Source organism: Anomaloglossus baeobatrachus, chromosome 2, assembly GCF_048569485.1.
Source record: "Anomaloglossus baeobatrachus isolate aAnoBae1 chromosome 2, aAnoBae1.hap1, whole genome shotgun sequence".
NCBI lineage: Eukaryota > Metazoa > Chordata > Amphibia > Anura > Aromobatidae > Anomaloglossus > Anomaloglossus baeobatrachus.
This window is the reverse complement of record NC_134354.1, coordinates 97,348,589-97,369,544: the sequence shown is the minus strand read 5'-3', so window position 1 is coordinate 97,369,544 and position 20,956 is coordinate 97,348,589. Positions and strand designations below refer to the sequence as shown.

At 52.9% G+C, this 20,956-nt stretch overlaps 1 protein-coding gene across 10 annotated transcripts in view; it reads right to left on the bottom strand.

The window, feature by feature from the left end:
* NCOR1 (nuclear receptor corepressor 1) overlaps window positions 1-20,956 on the bottom strand; it is a 320,571-nt gene that overhangs the window by 60,108 nt on the left and 239,507 nt on the right. For all 10 annotated transcript variants that reach the window (XM_075335195.1, XM_075335194.1, XM_075335193.1 and 7 more), the window contains 3 exons: window positions 13,038-13,201; window positions 12,434-12,554; window positions 190-291 (listed from right to left, as the gene is read on the bottom strand). In XM_075335195.1, the coding sequence (XP_075191310.1) occupies window positions 190-291; window positions 12,434-12,554; window positions 13,038-13,201 (387 nt within the window). The remainder of the gene's footprint in view (window positions 1-189; window positions 292-12,433; window positions 12,555-13,037; window positions 13,202-20,956) is intronic.

Here is a 20,956-nt window from a genome sequence, read left to right as displayed (position 1 = left end):
CGCACATGTGACATCGTGCTAGGCTGGCTAATCAGAAGAAGAGTCATGGATCCAGAGAGATACTGTGGGTTCTCGACCAACGGGCACAGAATATCGATGTGGCTGCTGGACCGGCTCCTAAGCATCGACTTGCGCAAACACTCTACACTTCTCACAGATCTTCTGACACCAAGTTGTATTTTCGCGTACCTCTGACAACACCTTCATGCTGAGCTCTGACGAGGAGCCCCTCCGGCTGCGAGCTCTGGCCACGGGGTGAGAACTCTTCTTGTTTTATGTAAGTAACAGAACCTAAAACACATCAGAAAGGAGATAAGGAAAAGAAGGGAATTTTGTTTACTTACCGTAAATTCCTTTTCTTCTAGCTCCTATTGGGTGACCCAGACAATTGGGTGTATAGCTTCTGCCTCCGGAGGCCACACAAAGTATTACACTTAAAAGTGTAAACCCCTCCCCTCTGCCTATACACCCCCCCGTGCATCACGGGCTCCTCAGTTTTGGTGCAAAAGCAGGAAGGAGGAAACTTATAAATTGGTCTAAGGTAAATTCAATCCGAAGGATGTTCGGAGAACTGAAACCATGAACCCAGAACAATTCAACATGAACAACATGTGTACACAAAAGAACAACAGCCCGAAGGGAACAGGGGCGGGTGCTGGGTCTCCCAATAGGAGCTAGAAGAAAAGGAATTTACGGTAAGTAAACAAAATTCCCTTCTTCTTTGTCGCTCCATTGGGAGACCCAGACAATTGGGACGTCCAAAAGCAGTCCCTGGGTGGGTAAAAGAATACCTCGGTAATAGAGCCGTAAAACGGCCCCTTCCTACAGGTGGGCAACCGCCGCCTGAAGGACTCGCCTACCTAGGCTGGCATCTGCCGAAGCGTAGGTATGCACCTGATAGTGTTTCGTGAAAGTGTGCAGACTCGACCAGGTAGCCGCCTGACACACCTGCTGAGCCGTAGCCTGGTGCCGCAATGCCCAGGACGCACCCACGGCTCTGGTAGAATGGGCTTTCAGCCCTGAAGGAACCGGAAGCCCAGAAGAACGGTAGGCTTCAAGAATTGGTTCCTTGATCCACCGAGCCAAGGTTGACTTGGAAGCCTGCGACCCTTTACGCTGGCCAGCGACAAGGACAAAGAGCGCATCCGAGCGGCGCAGGGGCGCCGTACGAGAAATGTAGAGTCTAAGTGCTCTCACAAGATCTAACAAGTGCAAATCCTTTTCACATTGGTGAACTGGATGAGGGCAAAAAGAAGGTAAGGAGATATCCTGATTGAGATGAAAAGGGGATACCACCTTAGGGAGAAATTCCGGAACCGGACGCAGAACCACCTTGTCCTGGTGAAACACCAGGAAGGGGGCTTTGCATGACAGTGCAGCTAGCTCAGACACTCTCCGAAGTGATGTGACTGCCACTAGGAAGACCACCTTCTGCGAAAGGCGTGAAAGAGAAATATCTCTCATTGGCTCGAAAGGTGGTTTTTGAAGAGCCGTTAGCACCCTGTTCAGATCCCAGGGTTCTAGCGGACGCTTGTAAGGAGGGACTATGTGGCAAACTCCCTGCAGGAACGTGCGGACCTGCGGAAGCCTGGCTAGACGCTTTTGAAAAAACACAGAGAGCGCCGAGACTTGTCCCTTAAGAGAGCCGAGAGACAAACCCTTTTCCATTCCGGATTGCAGGAAGGACAGAAAAGTGGGCAAGGCAAATGGCCAGGGAGTAAAACCCTGATCAGAGCACCAGGATAAGAAGATCCTCCACGTCCTGTGGTAGATCTTGGCGGACGTTGGTTTCCTGGCCTGTCTCATAGTGGCAATGACCTCTTGAGATAACCCTGAAGACGCTAGGATCCAGGACTCAATGGCCACACAGTCAGGTTGAGGGCCGCAGAATTCAGATGGAAAAATGGCCCTTGAGACAGTAAGTCTGGACGGTCTGGTAGTGCCCACGGTTGACCCACCGTGAGATGCCACAGATCCGGGTACCACGACCTCCTCGGCCAGTCTGGGGCGATGAGGATGGCGCGGCGGCAGTCGGACCTGATCTTGCGTAATACTCTGGGCAGTAGTGCCAGAGGAGGAAATACATAAGGCAGCCGAAACTGCGACCAATCCTGAACTAATGCGTCTGCCGCCAGAGCTCTGTGATCTTGAGACCGTGCCATGAATGCCGGGACCTTGTTGTTGTGCCGGGACGCCATTAGGTCGACGTCCGGCTTCCCCCAGCGGCAACAGATCTCTTGAAACACGTCCGGGTGAAGAGACCATTCCCCTGCGTCCATGCCCTGGCGACTGAGAAAGTCTGCTTCCCAGTTTTCTACGCCCGGGATGTGAACTGCGGAGATGGTGGAGGCTGTGGCTTCCACCCACAGCAGAATCCGCCGAACTTCCTGGAAGGCTTGCCGACTGCGTGTGCCGCCTTGGTGGTTGATGTATGCCACCGCCGTGGCGTTGTCCGACTGAATTCGGATCTGCCTGCCTTCCAGCCACGGCTGGAACGCCTTTAGGGCTAGATACACTGCCCTTATCTCCAGAACATTGATCTGAAGGGAGGACTCTGGCTGAGTCCAGGTACCCTGAGCCCTGCGAGAAAGGGAGACGTTCCTGTCGAGGGACGTCGACTTCCTGTCCCATTTGCGGAGAATGTCCCATTGAAGTGGACGCAGATGAAACTGCGCAAATGGAACTGCCTCCATTGCTGCCACCATCTTCCCTAGGAAGTGCATGAGGCGCCTCAAGGGGTGCGACTGGGCTCGAAGGAGAGATTGCACCCCTGTCCGTAGTGAACGCTGTTTGTCCAGCGGAAGTTTCACTATCGCTGAGAGAGTATGAAACTCCATCCCGAGATATGTCAGCGATTGGGTCGGTGTCAATTTTGACTTTGGGAAATTGATGATCCACCCGAATCTCTGGAGAGTCTCCAGAGCAATGTTCAGGCTGTGTTGGCATGCCACCCGAGAGGGGCCTTGACAAGGAGATCGTCTAAGTAAGGGATTACCGAGTGTCCCTGAGAGTGTAGGACTGCTACCACTGTTGCCATGACCTTGGTGAAGACCCGTGGGGCTGTCGCCAGGCCGAAAGGCAGCGCCACGAACTGAAGGTGTTCGTCCCCGATGGCGAAACGCAGGAAGCGCTGATGCTCTGGTGCAATCGGCACGTGGAGATAAGCATCCCTGATGTCGATTGATGCTAGGAAGTCTCCTTGGGACATCGAGGCGATGACGGAGCGGAGAGATTCCATCCGGAACCGCCTGGTTTTCACGTGTTTGTTGAGCAGTTTGAGGTCCAGAACGGGACGGAAAGATCCGTCCTTTTTTGGCACCACAAACAAGTTGGAGTAAAAACCGTGACCCCATTGCTGAAGGGGAACAGGAATCACCACTCCTTCTGCCTTCAGAGTGCTCACCGCCTGAAGAAGAGCATCGGCTCGCTCGGGGGGCGGAGATGTTCTGAAGAAACGAGTCGGAGGACGAGAGCGGAACTCTATCCTGTAACCGTGAGACAGAATGTCTCTCACCCATCGGTCTTGGACATGTGGCAACCAGGCGTCGCAAAAGCGGGAGAGCCTGCCACCGACCGAGGATGCGGTTTGGGGAGGCCGAAAGTCATGAGGAGGCCGCTTTGGGAGCGGTTCCTCCGGCGGTCTTTTTAGGACGTGACTTAGACCGCCATGAATCAGAGTTCCTCTGACCCTTCTGTGGCCTGTTGGACGAGGAGAATTGAGACCTGGCTGAGGGCCCGAAAGGACCGAAACCTCGATTGTACCTTCCGTTGTTGAGGTCTGTTTGGTTTGGACTGGGGTAAGGACGAGTCCTTTCCCTTGGATTGTTTAATGATTTCATCCAATTGCTCGCCAAACAGGCGGTCGCCAGAAAATGGCAAACCGGTTAAGAACTTTTTGGAAGCAGAGTCTGCCTTCCATTCACGTAGCCACATGGCCCTGCGGACTAAAACCGAATTGGCGGATGCTACCGCCGTACGGCTCGCAGAGTCCAGGACAGCATTCATGGCGTAGGACGCAAACGCCGACGCCTGAGAGGTTAAGGACACAACCTGCGGAGTAGAGGCACGTGTGACTGCATTAATCTCAGACTGACAAGCTGAGATAGCTTGGAGTGCCCATACGGCTGCGAATGCCGGAGCAAAGGACGCGCCGATAGCTTCATAGATGGATTTCATCAGGAGCTCTATCTGCCTGTCAGTGGCATCCTTGAGTGATGCACCGTCTGCCACTGCAACTATGGATCTAGCCGCCAGTCTAGAGATTGGAGGATCCACCTTGGGACACTGAGCCCAACCCTTGACTACGTCAGGGGGGAAGGGATAACGTGTGTCATTAAGGCGCTTAGTAAAGCGCTTATCTGGAAAGAAGGGAATTTTGTTTACTTACCGTAAATTCCTTTTCTTCTAGCTCCAATTGGGAGACCCAGACAATTGGGTGTATAGCTATGCCTCCGGAGGCCACACAAAGTATTACACTAAAAGTGTAACGCCCCTCCCCTTCAGCCTATACACCCCCCGTGCTGCTACGTGCTCATCAGTTTTGGTGCAAAAGCCAGAAGGAGGAAAAAATTATAAACTGGTTTAAAGTAAATTCAATTCGAAGGAATATCGGAGAACTGAAACCATTTAACATGAACAACATGTGTATACAAAAACAGGGGCGGGTGCTGGGTCTCCCAATTGGAGCTAGAAGAAAAGGAATTTACGGTAAGTAAACAAAATTCCCTTCTTCTTTGTCGCTCCTAATTGGGAGACCCAGACAATTGGGACGTCCAAAAGCAGTCCCTGGGTGGGTAAATAATACCTCATAATAGAGCCGTAACGGCTCCGTCCTACAGGTGGGCAACTGCCGCCTGAAGGACTCGCCTACCTAGGCTGGCATCTGCCGAAGCATAGGTATGCACCTGATAGTGTTTCGTGAAAGTGTGCAGGCTCGACCAGGTAGCTGCCTGACACACCTGCTGAGCCGTAGCCTGGTGTCGCAAGGCCCAGGACGCTCCCACGGCCCTGGTAGAATGGGCCTTCAGTCCTGAGGGAACCGGAAGCCCCGAGGAACGGTAAGCTTCGAGAATTGGTTCCTTGATCCACCGAGCCAGGGTTGATTTGGAAGCTTGTGTCCCTTTACGCTGGCCAGCGACAAGGACAAAGAGTGCATCCGAGCGGCGCAGGGGCGCCGTACGAGAAATGTAGAGTCTGAGTGCTCTCACCAGATCTAACAAGTGCAAATCCTTTTCACCTTGGTGAACTGGATGAGGACAAAACGAGGGTAAGGAGATATCCTGATTGAGATGAAAAGGGGATACCACCTTAGGGAGGAATTCCGGAACTGGACGCAGAACCACCTTGTCCTGGTGAAACACCAGGAAAGGGGCTTTGCATGATAACGCTGCCAACTCAGACACTCTCCGAAGTGAGGTGACTGCTACTAGAGATAATCCTGAAGACGCTAGGATCCAGGACTCAATGGCCACACAGTCAGGTTGAGGGCCGCAGAATTCAGATGGAAAAACGGCCCTTGAGACAGCAAATCTGGTCGGTCTGGCAGTGCCCACGGTTGGCCGACCGTGAGATGCCACAGATCCGGGTACCACGACCTCCTCGGCCAGTCTGGAGCGACGAGGATGGCGCGGCGGCAGTCGGCCCTGATCTTGCGTAACACTCTGGGCAACAGTGCCAGAGGAGGAAACACATAAGGAAGCTGAAACTGCGACCAATCCTGAACTAAGGCGTCTGCCGCCAGAGCTCTGTGATCTTGAGATCGAGCCATGAATGTTGGGACCTTGTTGTTGTGCCGTGACGCCATTAGGTCGACGTCCGGCATCCCCCAGCGGCAACAGATCTCCTGAAACACGTCCGGGTGAAGGGACCATTCCCCTGCGTCCATGCCCTGGCGACTGAGAAAGTCTGCTTCCCAGTTTTCTACGCCTGGGATGTGAACTGCGGATATGGTGGATGCTGTGGCTTCCACCCACAGCAGAATCCGCCGGACTTCCTGGAAGGCTTGCCGACTGCGTGTCCCACCTTGGTGGTTGATGTAAGCCACCGCTGTGGAGTTGTCCGACTGAATTCGGATCTGCTTGCCTTCCAGCCACTGCTGGAACGTTTTTAGGGCAAGATACACTGCCCTGATCTCCAGAACATTGATCTGAAGTGAGGACTCTTGCTGAGTCCACGTACCCTGAGCCCTGTGGTGGAGAAAAACTGCTCCCCACCCTGACAGACTCGCGTCCGTCGTGACCACCGCCCAGGATGGGGGTAGGAAGGATTTCCCCTTCGATAATGAGGTGGGAAGAAGCCACCACCGAAGGGAAGCTTTGGTTGCCTGAGAGAGGGAGACGTTCCTGTCTAGGGACGTCGGCATCCTGTCCCACTTGCGTAGGATGTCCCATTGAAGAGGACGCAGGTGAAACTGCGCGAAAGGGACTGCTTCCATTGCTGCCACCATCTTCCCCAGGAAGTGCATGAGGCGCCTCAAGGGGTGTGACCGACCTTGAAGGAGAGATTGCACCCCTGTCTGTAGTGAACGCTGTTTGTCCAGCGGAAGCTTCACTATCGCTGGAAGAGTATGAAACTCCATGCCAAGATTTGTCAGCGATTGGACCGGTGTCAGATTTGACTTTGGAAAATTGATGATCCACCCGAAACTCTGGAGAATCTCCAGAGTAACGTTGAGGCTGTGTTGGCATGCCTCTTGAGAGGGTGCCTTGACCAGCAGATCGTCTAAGTAAGGTATCACTGAGTGACCCTGAGAGTGGAGGACCGCAACTACTGTAGCCATGACCTTGGTGAAAACCCTTGGGGCTGTCGCCAGGCCGAACGGCAGTGCCGCGAACTGAAGGTGTTCGTCTCCTATGGCGAAGCGCAAGAAGCGCTGATGCTCTGGAGCAGTCGGTACGTGGAGATAAGCATCCTTGATATCGATCGATGCTAGGAAATCTCCTTGGGACATTGAGGCGATGACGGAGCGGAGGGATTCCATCCGGAACCGCCTGGTCCTTACGTGTTTGTTGAGCAGTTTTAGGTCCAAAACAGGACGGAAGGACCCGTCCTTCTTTGGAACCACAAACAGGTTGGAGTAGAAACCGTGACCCTGTTGCTGAAGAGGAACCGGGACCACCACTCCTTCTGCCTTCAGAATGTCCACCGAAGAATCGAGTCGGAGGACGAGAGCTGAACTCTATCCTGTAACCGTGAGACAAAATGTCTCTCACCCAACGGTCTTTTACTTGTGGCAGCCAGGTGTCGCAAAAGCGGGAGAGCCTGCCACCGACCGAGGATGCGGTGTGAGGAGGCCGTAAGTCATGAGGAAGCCGCCTTGGTAGCGGCACCTCCGGCGGTCTTTTTAGGGCGTGATTTAGACCGCCATGCGTCGGAGTTCCTCTGATCCTTCTGAGGCCTTTTGGACGAGGAGAATTGGGACCTGCCCGCACCCCGAAAGGACCGAAACCTCGACTGTCCCCTCCTCTGTTGGGGTGTTTTTGGTTTGGCCTGGGGTAAGGATGTTTCCTTTCCCTTGGATTGTTTGATGATTTCATCCAATCTCTCACCAAACAAACGGTCGCCAGAAAATGGCAATCCAGTTAAGCACTTTTTGGAAGCCGAATCTGCCTTCCATTCCCGCAGCCACAAGGCCCTGCGTATTGCTACCGAATTGGCGGCTGCAACCGCCGTACGGCTCGCAGAGTCCAGGACAGCATTAATAGCGTAAGACGCAAATGCCGACGTTTGAGAGGTTATGGACGCCACTTGCGGCGCAGACGTACGTGTGAGTGCGTCAATTTGCGCCTGACCAGCTGAGATAGCTTGGAGTGCCCATACAGCTGCGAATGCTGGAGCAAAAGACGCGCCGATAGCTTCATAGATGGATTTCAACCAGAGCTCCATCTGTCTGTCAGTGGCATCCTTGAGTGAAGCTCCATCTTCCACTGCAACTATGGATCTAGCCGCCAGTCTGGAGATTGGAGGATCCACCTTGGGACACTGAGTCCAGCCCTTGACCACGTCAGGGGGGAAAGGGTAACGTGTATCCTTAAGGCGCTTGGAAAAACGCTTATCTGGACAAGCTCGGTGTTTCTGGATTGCCTCTCTGAAGTCAGAGTGGTCCAGAAACATACTCTTTGTACGCTTGGGAAACCTGAAACGGAATTTCTCCTGCTGAGAAGCTGACTCCTCCACTGGAGGAGCTGAGGGAGAAATATCCAACATTTCATTGATGGACGCAATAAGATCATTCACTATGGCGTCCCCATCAGGAGTATCAAGGTTGAGAGCGGCTTCAGGATCAGAATCCTGATCAGCTACCTCCGCTTCATCATACAGAGAGTCCTCTCGCTGTGACCCTGAACATTGTGATGATGTCGAGGGAATTTCATAGCGAGCTCGCTTAGTCGGTCTGGGGCTGCGGTCCGTGTCAGAGACCTCACCCTGGGATCCATGAGACACCCCGGGAGGATATTGCTGTTCCAACTGAGGGGGACCAGGGGGCAATGATTCCACAGTGCCCATGGCTTGAGATGCCGGCCTGGACTGCAAGGCTTCTAATATCTTAGCCATAGTCTCAGAAAGTCTTTCAGTAAAAACTGCAAACTCCGTCCCTGTCACCTGGACAGTGTTAACAGGTGGTTCTCCCTGGGCCACCCTTAGCAGAGGCTCCGGCTGAGAAAGTGCCACAGGGGCCGAGCATTGCACACAATGAGGGTCAGTGGAACCTGCCGGCAGTATAGCCGTACATGCTGCACAGGCAGCATAGTAAGTCTGTGCCTTGGCACCCTTGCTATTTGTGGACGACATGCTGTTGTCTCCTCTGAGCAATACAGGAGGGTATATAGCCAAAAATCAACAGTGCACCATACAGTGTAAAGTATAGTCTATAATCATAAAATCTATAAGTACACTTCTGCACTAGTGGGGCCAGCACCACAGGTGCTGCTTACCGCCTGCGCAAAGCGGTTGTGTGGGCACCAGAATTCCTGCCTGGGTCTCCCTGAGCTTGTCTCTCCTCTCCAGCGTTAGCAGAGCTGAGAGGAATGGCTGCCGGCGTCCTGAGGAGAGGAGGGAGCCGTGGGCGTGACCCAGAAAAGTGCGGGAACTGGTGCCCCACTGTGCAGAGTGAGGGGGGTGGAGTATGCAAAGCATGCTCCAGCCCTCAGTGCTGCCGTCCTGTACAGCGTCCCGCCCTTCCCCTGACTGGCAGGGCTGGGGGCGGGAAGAAAAAGAGACTAGGCCGCAAAAGCCGGGGACTCGAGTTATAAGCGCGGCCGCCGTATAAGCGCGGTCGGCGCGGAAGTCCCCGGCGCACTAACAGTCCCAGCCGCGCCGCAGTGATAACCATGGCAGTGGCGGTCAGCGCGGCAGTCCCCCTACACGAACACACTCAGCGACGCTGAAGTGTGTAATGGCACAAACTCAGTCAGCGCTGCTGTCCCCGGTGCACTAGCACACCCAGCAATGCTGGAGTGTTGCTGTGCGCGGTCCCCACGGGGACACAGAGTACCTCAAAGTAGCAGGGCCATGTCCCTGAACGATACTCGGCTCCTATCCAGCAGGGTCCTCAGGAGCTGTGGATGGAGCACGGTCCCCTGTGCCTGGAGACCGAAAGGATCCCACTTCACCCAGAGCCCTAATTGAGGGATGGGGAAGGAAAGCAGCATGTGGGCTCCAGCCTCCGTACCCGCAATGGATACCTCAACCTTAACAACACCGCCGACAAGAGTGGGGTGAGAAGGGAGCATGCTGGGGGCCCTGTTATGGGCCCTCTTTTCTTCCATCCGACATAGTCAGCAGCTGCTGCTGACTAAGCTGTGGAGCTATGCGTGCATGTCTGACCTCCTTCGCACAAAGCATAAAAACTGATGAGCCCGTAGCAGCACGGGGGGTGTATAGGCTGAAGGGGAGGGGCGTTACACTTTTAGTGTAATACTTTGTGTGGCCTCCGGAGGCATAGCTATACACCCAATTGTCTGGGTCTCCCAATTAGGAGCGACAAAGAAAGCTCGGTGTTTCTGGACTGTATCTCTGAAGTCGGAGTGATCAAGAAACGCACTCCGTGTACGTTTGGGAAACCTAAAATGGAATTTCTCCTGCTGAGAAGCTGACTCCTCAATTTGAGGAGTTGGAGGAGAAAGATCCAACATCTGATTGATGGACGCTATAAGGTCGTTTACTATGGCGTCCCCTTCAGGTGTATCAAGGTTGAGAGCGGCGTCAGAATCAGAGCCCTGATCTGCCACCTCCGCTTCATCCTCCAGAGAGTCCTCATGCTGAGACCCTGAACACTGTGATGAAGTCGAGGGAAGCTCCCGGCGAGCCCGCTTAGCCGGTCTGGGACTGCGGTCCGTGTCAGAGTCCTCACCGTGGGACCTATGAGTTGCCCCAGGAGCACTTTGCTGCGCCGACCGAGGGGGGTCTGAGGGAAAAGGTTCAACAGTGCCCGGGGCCTGTGTTACAGGTCTGGACTGCAAAGCTTCTAGTATCTTAGCAGACCATTTATCCATAGACTCAGAAAGTTTGTCAGCGAATACTGCAAACTCTGTCCCTGTCACCTGGACAGTGGCAGCAGGTGGTTCCACCTGGGCCGAGGGTCCCACTAGTGGCAGAGGCTCCGGCTGAGTGAGTGTCACAGGGGCCGAGCATTGCACACAATGAGGGTAGGTGGAACCTGCAGGTAGCATAGCCGCACATGAGGTACAGGTTGCAAAGTAAGCCTGTGCCTTGGCACCCTTGCTTTTTGCGGACGACATGCTGTTGTCTCCTCTTAGAGCAATCAGAGAGGGTATATAGCCAAAGCAATAGTGCGGCCGTACAGAGTAAATGTATACAATATAAGCATATAAATATACACTTCGGCACCCAGGGGGGCAAGCACCTAGTAACAGGTGCGGCTTACCGACCGCCCTCAGCGTTTGTGTGACCACCAGATTCCCTGCCTGGGCCTCCCAGAGCTGTGGAGCTCGTCTCTGAAGTTCTCCAGCGTCAGAAGTGCTGATAGGAATGGCTGCCAGCGTTCTGAGAGGAGGAGGGAGCCGTGGGCGTGCCTTAGAAAGTGCGGGAATCTGGTGCCCCACGGTGCTCAGTGAGGGGGGAGGAGGATACTAAGTATGCTCCAGCCCTCAGCGCTGACGTCCAGTGCAGCGTCCCGCCCTTACCCCTGACTGGCAGGCCCGGGGGTGGGAATATGCGGTACTAGGCCGCAAAAGCCGGGGACTAAAGTTATAAGCGCGGCCGGCAAACAAGCGCGGTCAGCGCGGTAGTCCCGGTGCACAAACACAACCAGCAGCTGCTGCAGCGTCCATTATACAGGCGCTCTATGCGCCGTCCCCAAGGGGACACAGAGTACCTCAGAGGAGCAGGGCCTGTCCCTGACGATACCCGGTCTCCTGTCCAGCAGATTCCCCCAGGGGCTGCGGAGGGAGCACGGTCCCAGTGCCTGGTGACCGGTTAGGATCCCACTTCACCCAGAGCCCCTAAGGGATGGGGAAGTAAAACAGCATGTGGCTCCAGCCTTTTGTACCCGCAATGGGTACCTCAACCTTAACAGCACCGCCGACCAGAGTGGGGTGAGAAGGGAGCATGCCGGGGGCCCTGTTATGGGCCCTCTTTTCTTCCATCCGATATAGTCAGCAGCTGCTGCTGACTAAATTGTGGAGCTTGCGTGCATGTGTGCCTCCTTCAACACAAAGCATAAAAACTGAGGAGCCCGTGATGCACGGGGGGGTGTATAGGCAGAGGGGAGGGGTTTACACTTTTAAGTGTAATACTTTGTGTGGCCTCCGGAGGCAGAAGCTATACACCCAATTGTCTGGGTCTCCCAATGGAGCGACAAAGAAAACACACATTGCTGGTCATTGTAGAATTTGTCACAGATTTGATGTCATAGATTTCACCCATTGCATTGGAGATAATCAGAAGCATAAACACACATGTTGGGGGTGTACAATAGGCGCCATATTTCACTTGTTGCGCAGGTATTGTTTTTTTCTGCCAAATGCAAAGTGTCATAGCCATGATAACCTTGGGGAGCCTCACTGAGTGTGGGAACCCCACAAAAAGCAAAAGCAGATTTTTAATTCTGCCTAAATGTCAGACCCATAATCTCATGGGGGATATAGTCACAATTCTCACTCCCATTCAATACCGGCTGCTCCTTCGGGGGAACAAGACCTCAGCGGTGGCAGCATGTGGATACTGGGGTGGCACATCCATGACTAGCAGTTAATGAGCCATCATGGCCTTAGCATTGGTCTTCTAGCTTTGGAAGTTAAGATAGACCACATTTTTGAGCATATTTTTTTGTGTGGCGCTGGGGTAAAAATCATGATCTAATCTTTCAAAAATAAAATGCTATAGAAAAAATTCCTTTATATTTCTACCTGTGAGACGCAAAACCCTCAGTGGAATCTATACATCAGATCACAATGTCACGTAATGAACCTACCGGTTTTTGCAGATTCCTGTTGCCTTGGTAGGCCAAGAGAAATGGAGCCCACGGAAGGCTTAACCGGGTCTTGGCTATAGGGCTGCTGACTGAGAGATGTTAAATATGTTCCAGGCGTTCCCTAAGGGATAAACAATAAAAGATTATCATTGTCAATGGGGGTCCCAGTGCACGGACCCCCAGAGATCAGCAACTTACTACAATCCTGATGACAAGGGCTTTGTTGCGCCAATCTCTTAAAATAAGTCACTTTCCCACAATGTCTTCTCTACTAATATGCTAAATTTTGCAACATGTACAACAAACAGTAAAATACATACATCTGTCCCGATAATATGCTTATTCAGGGGCAGCTTGTTACGGGAGCAGGTCCCCTGTACTACTAGTGCAAAAAATATAGAGCCATATGGATACTAGTGAAAAATACTGAAACATGGAGTACAGCAGGCCGGTCCCTATATACCCAGCTCTTAAATAAGGCAGGATATTCTGTTCAGAGACCCCGGATACAGCACTATAGGCAAGCTATCAGTGGGGGCCAAAGGAAAAAAAAAAAACAAGCACAATAGTGTAGAACAAAAACTACATTCTGGACTCAACCCACCTGTGATATGGAGCCCCCCATTATGAAGGAAGGTTTGTCAGACGAGGTCACTGTAGTTTTGGACGAAGGGATGAGGGGAGGAGGTGGACGGGTCGGACGGGTCACAGGGAGCCTTGTGCCTTCAGCTAAGGACGTTATCACTTGATGGGGAGCTGGTTGCAATACTGGGAAAATAAAGGATTTCTTTCATTATTTTTTTAAAATAAATGAAATACTGAATTCAACATAAATGAGAGACGCATTATCTGAAACCCTCAGAGAAGCCCCTGGAGCACAGCTCTAGTCTTACATTGGGGCAGAATCTTAGGGTGCTTTACAAGCTGCGACATCGCTAACAATATATCGTCGGGGTCATGTCGTTAGTGACGCAGATCCGGCGTCGTTAGCGAAATCGCAGCGTGTGACACTAAGGAGCGACTATCAACGAGCGCAAAATGTAAAAAATTGTTGATCGTTGACACGTCGCTCCTTTTCATAATATCGTTGGTGGTGCATGCCGCTGGTTGTTAGTCGTTCCTGAGGCAGCACACATCGCTATGTGTGACGCCGCAGGAACGCTGAACATCTCCTTACCTGCCTGCGTCCACCAGCAATGAGGAAGGAAGGTGGTGGGCGGGATGTTCCAGCCGCTCATATCCACCCCTCCTCTGCTATTGGCCGGCAGCTTAGTGACGCCGCTATGATGCCGAACGCACCTCCCCCTTGAAGGAGATTGTTCGGCGGTCACAGCGACGTCGCTGACAAGGTATGTGCGTGTGACGCTGCCGTAGCGATAATGTTCGCTACAGCAGCGATCACAAAATGTCACACGAACGACGGGGGCGGGTGCTATCGCTAGCGATGTCGAAGCGTGTAAAGCACCCTATACTCTTCTTATTTCACAACCATTATACATAGAAAAATGAATTTTCTGAAATGTCAGCGTAAGGTAAACACCAATATCCTACACACCTGACATGGGATGAGATACAGGAGCTGTGCGGTGCTTTTAAGGCTGCTTTAGCTTTCCCACTGTCTGCCAATGTCATGAAGGACACGTTATGGCGAAAAATTAGATCAGTGTTGTGAGGCCATACCCTTACTCAAGGAACAAACTACCAGTAACCACACATCCCATAATGTGGCAGGTAGTTAAAAAAAAAATAAATTAAAGTAACTGCCAAGTGTGATAATTACACCAATCCCCTCCTAATTAGCTTATTAGCCCCTTCTTCCGTTTCGCTGCATCGTAACATACTATTACAACACAGGCAGCTAGGGAATGAAAGTCACCTGCATTACCCCCTCCCACCAGCAGGTGTCCTTCTTGCACAGCCGAATTCATGAACTCAGAATATAGTGCAGTTCCTTGTGACTATATCTGCCCGTGAATGCACCTTAAAATGCACCAATCACCAGGATTTTCCTATATAACCTAAAGCCAGTGCTATACTGGCACTGTCATGCTGATCCTATACAGACCTTTAGTTGACAGCTGGGATGTATAGGTTTTGAAAGGCACGCAAGCACAGTTTGTAAAATGAGCAGCTTTTTCAATGGCAGCAGCTGCAGGTCAGCTGATAGCTGGGGGGGTATTCATAGTGATTCCCACCCCCCTGCCTGTTGTTCCTCCTCCTGTTATTTATGCTAATTTTATTATAGAATAGTTTTACTACCTGACTAGAAGGACCTGTGCTGACGTCATACCCATGTGACCAGAAGGGGCAGGGCCTCAGTCAACAAAAAAACAATGTTGCTTCCTGGTATCAGCTATGTTGGCTGAGGTCCCGCACCTTCTGGTCGCATGGGTATGACATCAGCACAGGTCCTTCTAAGTCAGTTAGCAAAACGATTCTATAATAGAATTAGCATAACTAACAGGGGGGAGGAATCACTATCAAAACCCATCCCAGCTATCAGCTGATTGGCAGCTGCTGCCAATCAAAAAGCTGCTCATTTTACAAACTTTACTTGCTTGTGTTTCAAAATCTATACATCCTAGCTGACAATATGTATAGAATCACAATGATAGTGCCAGTATAGCTCTGGCTTTATGCTATATAGGAAAATCCTGGTGATTGGTGCGCTTCAAAGCGAATATGTCAGCAGATTTTTACTACATCATCTGAGAGCAGCCTGATGTAGGCAAGGAGATTCTGAATCCGACAATCTATCACTTAGATTACTGGGTGCAGCCGATTGGCAAAGAAGGTAATTTTGTTTACTTACCGTAAATTCCTTTTCTTCTAGCTCCAATTGGGAGACCCAGACAATTGGGTGTATAGCTTCTGCCTCCGGAGGCCACACAAAGTATTACACTTAAAAGTGTAAAGCCCCTCCCCTTCTGCCTATACACCCCCCCGTGTATCACGGGCTCCTCAGTTTTGGTGCAAAAGCAGGAAGGAGGAAACTTATAAATTGGTCTGGGGTAAATTCAATCCGAAGGATGTTCGGAGAACTGAAACCATAACCAAAAGAACAATTCAACATGAACAACATGTGTACACAAAGAACAACAGCCCGAAGGGAACAGGGGCGGGTGCTGGGTCTCCCAATTGGAGCTAGAAGAAAAGGAATTTACGGTAAGTAAACAAAATTCCCTTCTTTGTCGCTCCATTGGGAGACCCAGACAATTGGGACGTCCAAAAGCAGTCCCTGGGTGGGTAAAATAATACCTCGTAATAGAGCCGTAAAACGGCCCCTTCCTACAAGTGGGCAACCGCCGCCTGAAGGACTCGCCTACCTAGGCTGGCATCTGCCGAAGCATAGGTATGCACCTGATAGTGTTTCGTGAAAGTGTGCAGGCTCGACCAGGTAGCCGCCTGACACACCTGCTGAGCCGTAGCCTGGTGCCGCAAAGCCCAGGACGCACCCACGGCTCTGGTAGAATGGGCCTTCAGCCCTGAGGGAACCGGAAGCCCAGAAGAACGGTAGGCTTCGAGAATTGGTTCCTTGATCCACCGAGCCAGGGTTGATTTGGAAGCCTGTGACCCTTTACGCTGGCCAGCGACAAGGACAAAGAGTGCATCCGAGCGGCGCAGGGGCGCCGTACGAGAAATGTAGAGTCTGAGTGCTCTTACCAGATCCAACAAGTGCAAATCCTTTTCACATTGGTGAACTGGATGTGGACAAAGAGAAGGTAAGGAGATATCCTGATTGAGATGAAAGGGGGATACCACCTTAGGGAGAAATTCCGGAACCGGACGCAGAACCACCTTGTCCTGGTGAAACACCAGGAAAGGAGCTTTGCATGACAGCGCTGCTAGCTCAGACACTCTCCGAAGTGATGTGACTGCTACTAGGAAGACCACTTTCTGCGAAAGGCGTGAAAGAGAAATATCCTTCATTGGCTCGAAGGGTGGTTTCTGAAGAGTCATCAGCACCCTGTTCAGATCCCAGGGTTCTAACGGACGCTTGTAAGGAGGGACTATGTGACAAACCCCCTGCAGGAACGTGCGTACCTTTGGAAGTCTGGCTAGGCGCTTCTGGGAAAACACAGAGAGCGGTGAGACTTGTCCCTTAAGGGAGCCGAGCGACAAACCCTTTTCCAATCCGGATTGAAGGAAGGAAAGAAAAGTGGGCAAGGCAAATGGCCAGGGAGTAAAACCCTGATCAGAGCACCAGGATAAGAATATTCTCCACGTCCTGTGGTAGATCTTGGCGGACGTTGGTTTCCTGGCCTGTCTCATAGTGGCAATGACCTCTTGAGATAACCCTGAAGACGCTAGGATCCAGGACTCAATGGCCACGCAGTCAGGTTGAGGGCCGCAGAATTCAGATGGAAAAACGGCCCTTGAGACAGCAAGTCTGGTCGGTCTGGTAGTGCCCACGGTTGACCCACCGTGAGATGCCACAGATCCGGGTACCACGACCTCCTCGGCCAGTCTGGAGCGACGAGGATGGCGCGGCGGCAGTCGGACCTGATCTTGCGTAACACTCTGGGCAACAGTGCCAGAGGAGGAAACACATAAGGCAGTTGAAACTGCGACCAATCCTGAACTAATGCGTCTGCCGCCAGAGCTCTGTGATCTTGAGACCGTGCCATGAATGTCGGGACCTTGTTGTTGTGCCGGGACGCCATTAGATCGACGTCCGGCATCCCCCAGCGGCAACAGATCTCTTGAAATACGTCCGGGTGAAGGGACCATTCCCCTGCGTCCATGCCCTGGCGACTGAGAAAGTCTGCTTCCCAGTTTTCTACGCCCGGGATGTGAACTGCGGATATGGTGGATGCTGTGGCTTCCACCCACAGCAGAATCCGCCGGACTTCCTGGAAGGCTTGCCGACTGCGTGTTCCGCCTTGGTGGTTGATGTATGCCACCGCTGTGGAGTTGTCCGACTGAATTCGGATCTGTTTGCCTTCCAGCCACGGCTGGAACGCCTTTAGGGCAAGAAACACTGCCCTTATCTCCAGAACATTGATCTGCAGGGAGGACTCTGGCTGAGTCCAGGTACCCTGTGCCCTGTGGTGGAGAAAGACCGCTCCCCACCCTGACAGACTCGCGTCCGTCGTGACCACCGCCCAGGATGGGGGTAGGAAGGATTTCCCCTTTGACAATGAAGTGGGAAGAAGCCACCACCGAAGGGAGGCTTTGGCTGCCTGAGAAAGGGAGACGTTCCTGTCGAGGGACGTCGACTTCCTGTCCCACTTGCGAAGAATGTCCCATTGAAGTGGACGCAGATGAAACTGCGCAAAAGGAACTGCCTCCATTGCTGCCACCATCTTCCCTAGGAAGTGCATGAGGCGCCTCAAGGGGTGTGACTGGCCTTGAAGGAGAGATTGCACCCCTGTCTGCAGTGAACGCTGTTTGTCCAGCGGAAGCTTCACTATCGCTGAGAGAGTATGAAACTCCATGCCGAGATATGTCAGTGATTGGGCCGGTGTCAGATTTGACTTTGGGAAATTGATGATCCACCCGAATCTCTGGAGAGTCTCCAGAGCAATGTCCAGGCTGTGTTGGCATGCCACTCGAGAGGGTGCCTTGACAAGCAGATCGTCTAAGTAAGGGATCACCGAGTGTCCCTGAGAGTGTAGGACTGCTACCACTGTTGCCATGACCTTGGTGAAGACCCGTGGTGCTGTCGCCAGGCCGAAAGGCAGTGCCACGAACTGAAGGTGTTCGTCCCCTATGGCGAAACGCAGGAAGCGCTGATGCTCTGGTGCAATCGGTACGTGGAGATAAGCATCTTTGATGTCGATTGATGCTAGGAAATCTCCTTGGGACATTGAGGCGATGACGGAGCGGAGCGATTCCATCCGGAACCGCCTGGTTTTTACGTGTTTGTTGAGCAGTTTTAGGTCCAGAACAGGACGGAAAGATCCGTCCTTTTTTGGCACCACAAACAAGTTGGAGTAAAAACCGTGACCCTGTTGCTGAAGAGGAACAGGGATCACCACTCCTTCTGCCTTCAGAGTGCACACCGCCTGAAGAAGAGCATCGGCTCGCTCGGGGGGCGGAGATGTTCTGAAGAAACGAGTCGGAGGACGAGAGCTGAACTCTATCCTGTAACCGTGAGACAGAATGTCTCTCACCCAACGGTCTTGTACCTGTGGCAGCCAGGCGTCGCAAAAGCGGGAGAGCCTGCCACCGACCGAGGATGCGGTGTGAAGAGGCCGAAAGTCATGAGGAGGCCGCTTTGGGAGCGGTTCCTCCGGCGGTCTTTTTAGGACGTGACTTAGACCGCCATGAATCGGAGTTCGTCTGACTCTTCTGTGGCCTGTTGGACGAGGAGAATTGCGACCTGCCCGCGGGCCGAAAGGACCGAAACCTCGATTGTACCTTCCGTTGTTGAGGTCTCTTTGGTTTGGACTGGGGTAAGGATGAGTCCTTTCCCTTGGATTGTTTAATGATTTCATCCAATCGCTCACCAAACAGGCGGTCGCCAGAAAATGGCAACCCGGTTAAGAACTTTTTGGAAGCAGAGTCTGCCTTCCATTCACGTAGCCACATGGCCCTGCGGACTGCCACCGAATTGGCGGATGCTACCGCCGTACGGCTCGCAGAGTCCAGGACAGCATTAATGGCGTAGGACGCAAACGCCGACGCCTGAGAGGTTAATGACACCACCTGCGGAGCAGAGGCACGTGTGACTTCATTAATCTCAGACTGACAAGCTGAGATAGCTTGGAGTGCCCATACGGCTGCGAATGCCGGAGCAAAGGACGCGCCGATAGCCTCATAGATGGATTTCAACCAGAGCTCCATCTGTCTGTCAGTGGCATCTTTGAGTGAAGCCCCATCTTCCACTGCAACTATGGATCTAGCCGCCAGTCTGGAGACTGGAGGATCCACCTTGGGACACTGAGCCCAACCCTTGACAACGTCAGGGGGGAAGGGATAACGTGTGTTCTTAAGGCGCTTAGAAAAGCGCTTATCTGGACAAGCTCGGTGTTTCTGGACTGCCTCTCTGAAGTCGGAGTGATCCAGAAAAGTACTCATTGTACGCTTGGGAAACCTAAAACGGAATTTCTCCTGCTGAGAAGCTGACTCCTCAATTGGAGGAGCTGGGGGAGAAAGATCCAACACCTGATTGATGGACGCTATAAGGTCGTTCACTATGGCGTCTCCTTCTGGTGTATCTAGGTTGAGAGCGGCTTCAGGATCAGAATCCTGATCTGCCACCTCCGCTTCATCCTCTAGAGAGTCCTCCTGCTGAGACCCTGAGCAGTGTGATGAAGTCGAGGGAAGCTCCCAGCGACCCCGCTTAGGCGGTCTGGGACTGCGGTCCGTGTCAGAGACCTCACCTTGGGACCTATGAGTCACCCCAGGAGCACTTTGCTGCTCCAACCGAGGGGGGCCTGGGGTCAATGATTCAACAGTGCCCGGGGCCTGTGTTACCGGCCTGGACTGCAAGGCTTCTAGTATCTTAGCAGACCATTTATCCATAGTCTCAGAAAGTTTGTCAGCAAATACTGCAAACTCCGTCCCTGTCACCTGGACAGTGGTAGCAGGTGGTTCCACTTGGACCACCAGTGACAGAGGCTCCGGCTGAGTAAGTGCCACAGGGGCCGAGCATTGCACACAATGAGGGTAGGTGGAACCTGCCGGTAGTATAGCCGCACATGAGGTACAGGTTGCAAAGTAAGCCTGTGCTTTGGCACCCTTGCTTTTTGCGGACGACATGCTGTTGTCTCCTCTGAGTACAATCCGGGAGGGTATATAGCCAAAAATCAACAGTGCGACCGTACAGAGTAAATGTATAGCATATAAACCTATATATATACACTTCGGCACCCAGGGGGGCCAGCACCTAGAAACAGGTGCGGCTTACCGACCGCACAAAGCGGTTGTGTGACCACCAGATTCCCTGCCTGGATCTCCCAGAGCCGTGTTGTCTCTCCTCTCCAGCTTCAGAAGTGCTGACAGGAATGGCTGCTGGCGTTCTGTGAGGAGGAGGGGGCCGTGGGCGTGCCCAAGAAAGTGCGGGAATCTGGTGCCCCACGGTGCTCAGTGAGGGGGGAGGAGGATACAAAGTATGCTCCAGCCCTCAGTGCTGATGTCCAGTGCAGCGTCCCTCCCTTCCCCTGACTGGCAGGCCCGGGGGCGGGAATATGCGGTACTAGGCCGCAGAAGCCGGGGACTAGAGTTATAAGCGCGGCCGGCAAACAAGCGCGGTCAGCGTGGTAGTCCCGGCGCACTAACACACCCAGCAGTGCTGCAGCGTGTATGACACAAGCGCTCCATGCGCCGTCCCCAAGGGGACACAGAGTACCTCACAGTAGCAGGGCCTTGTCCCTGACGATACCCAGCTCCTGTCCAGCAGATTCCCCAGGGGCTGTGGAGGGAGCACGGTCCCAGTGCCTGGAGACCGATTAGGATCCCACTTCACCCAGAGCCCTGAAGGGATGGGGAAGGAAAACAGCATGTTGGCTCCTGCCTATGTACCCGCAATGGGTACCTCAACCTTAACAGCACCACCGACCAGAGTGGGGTGAGAAG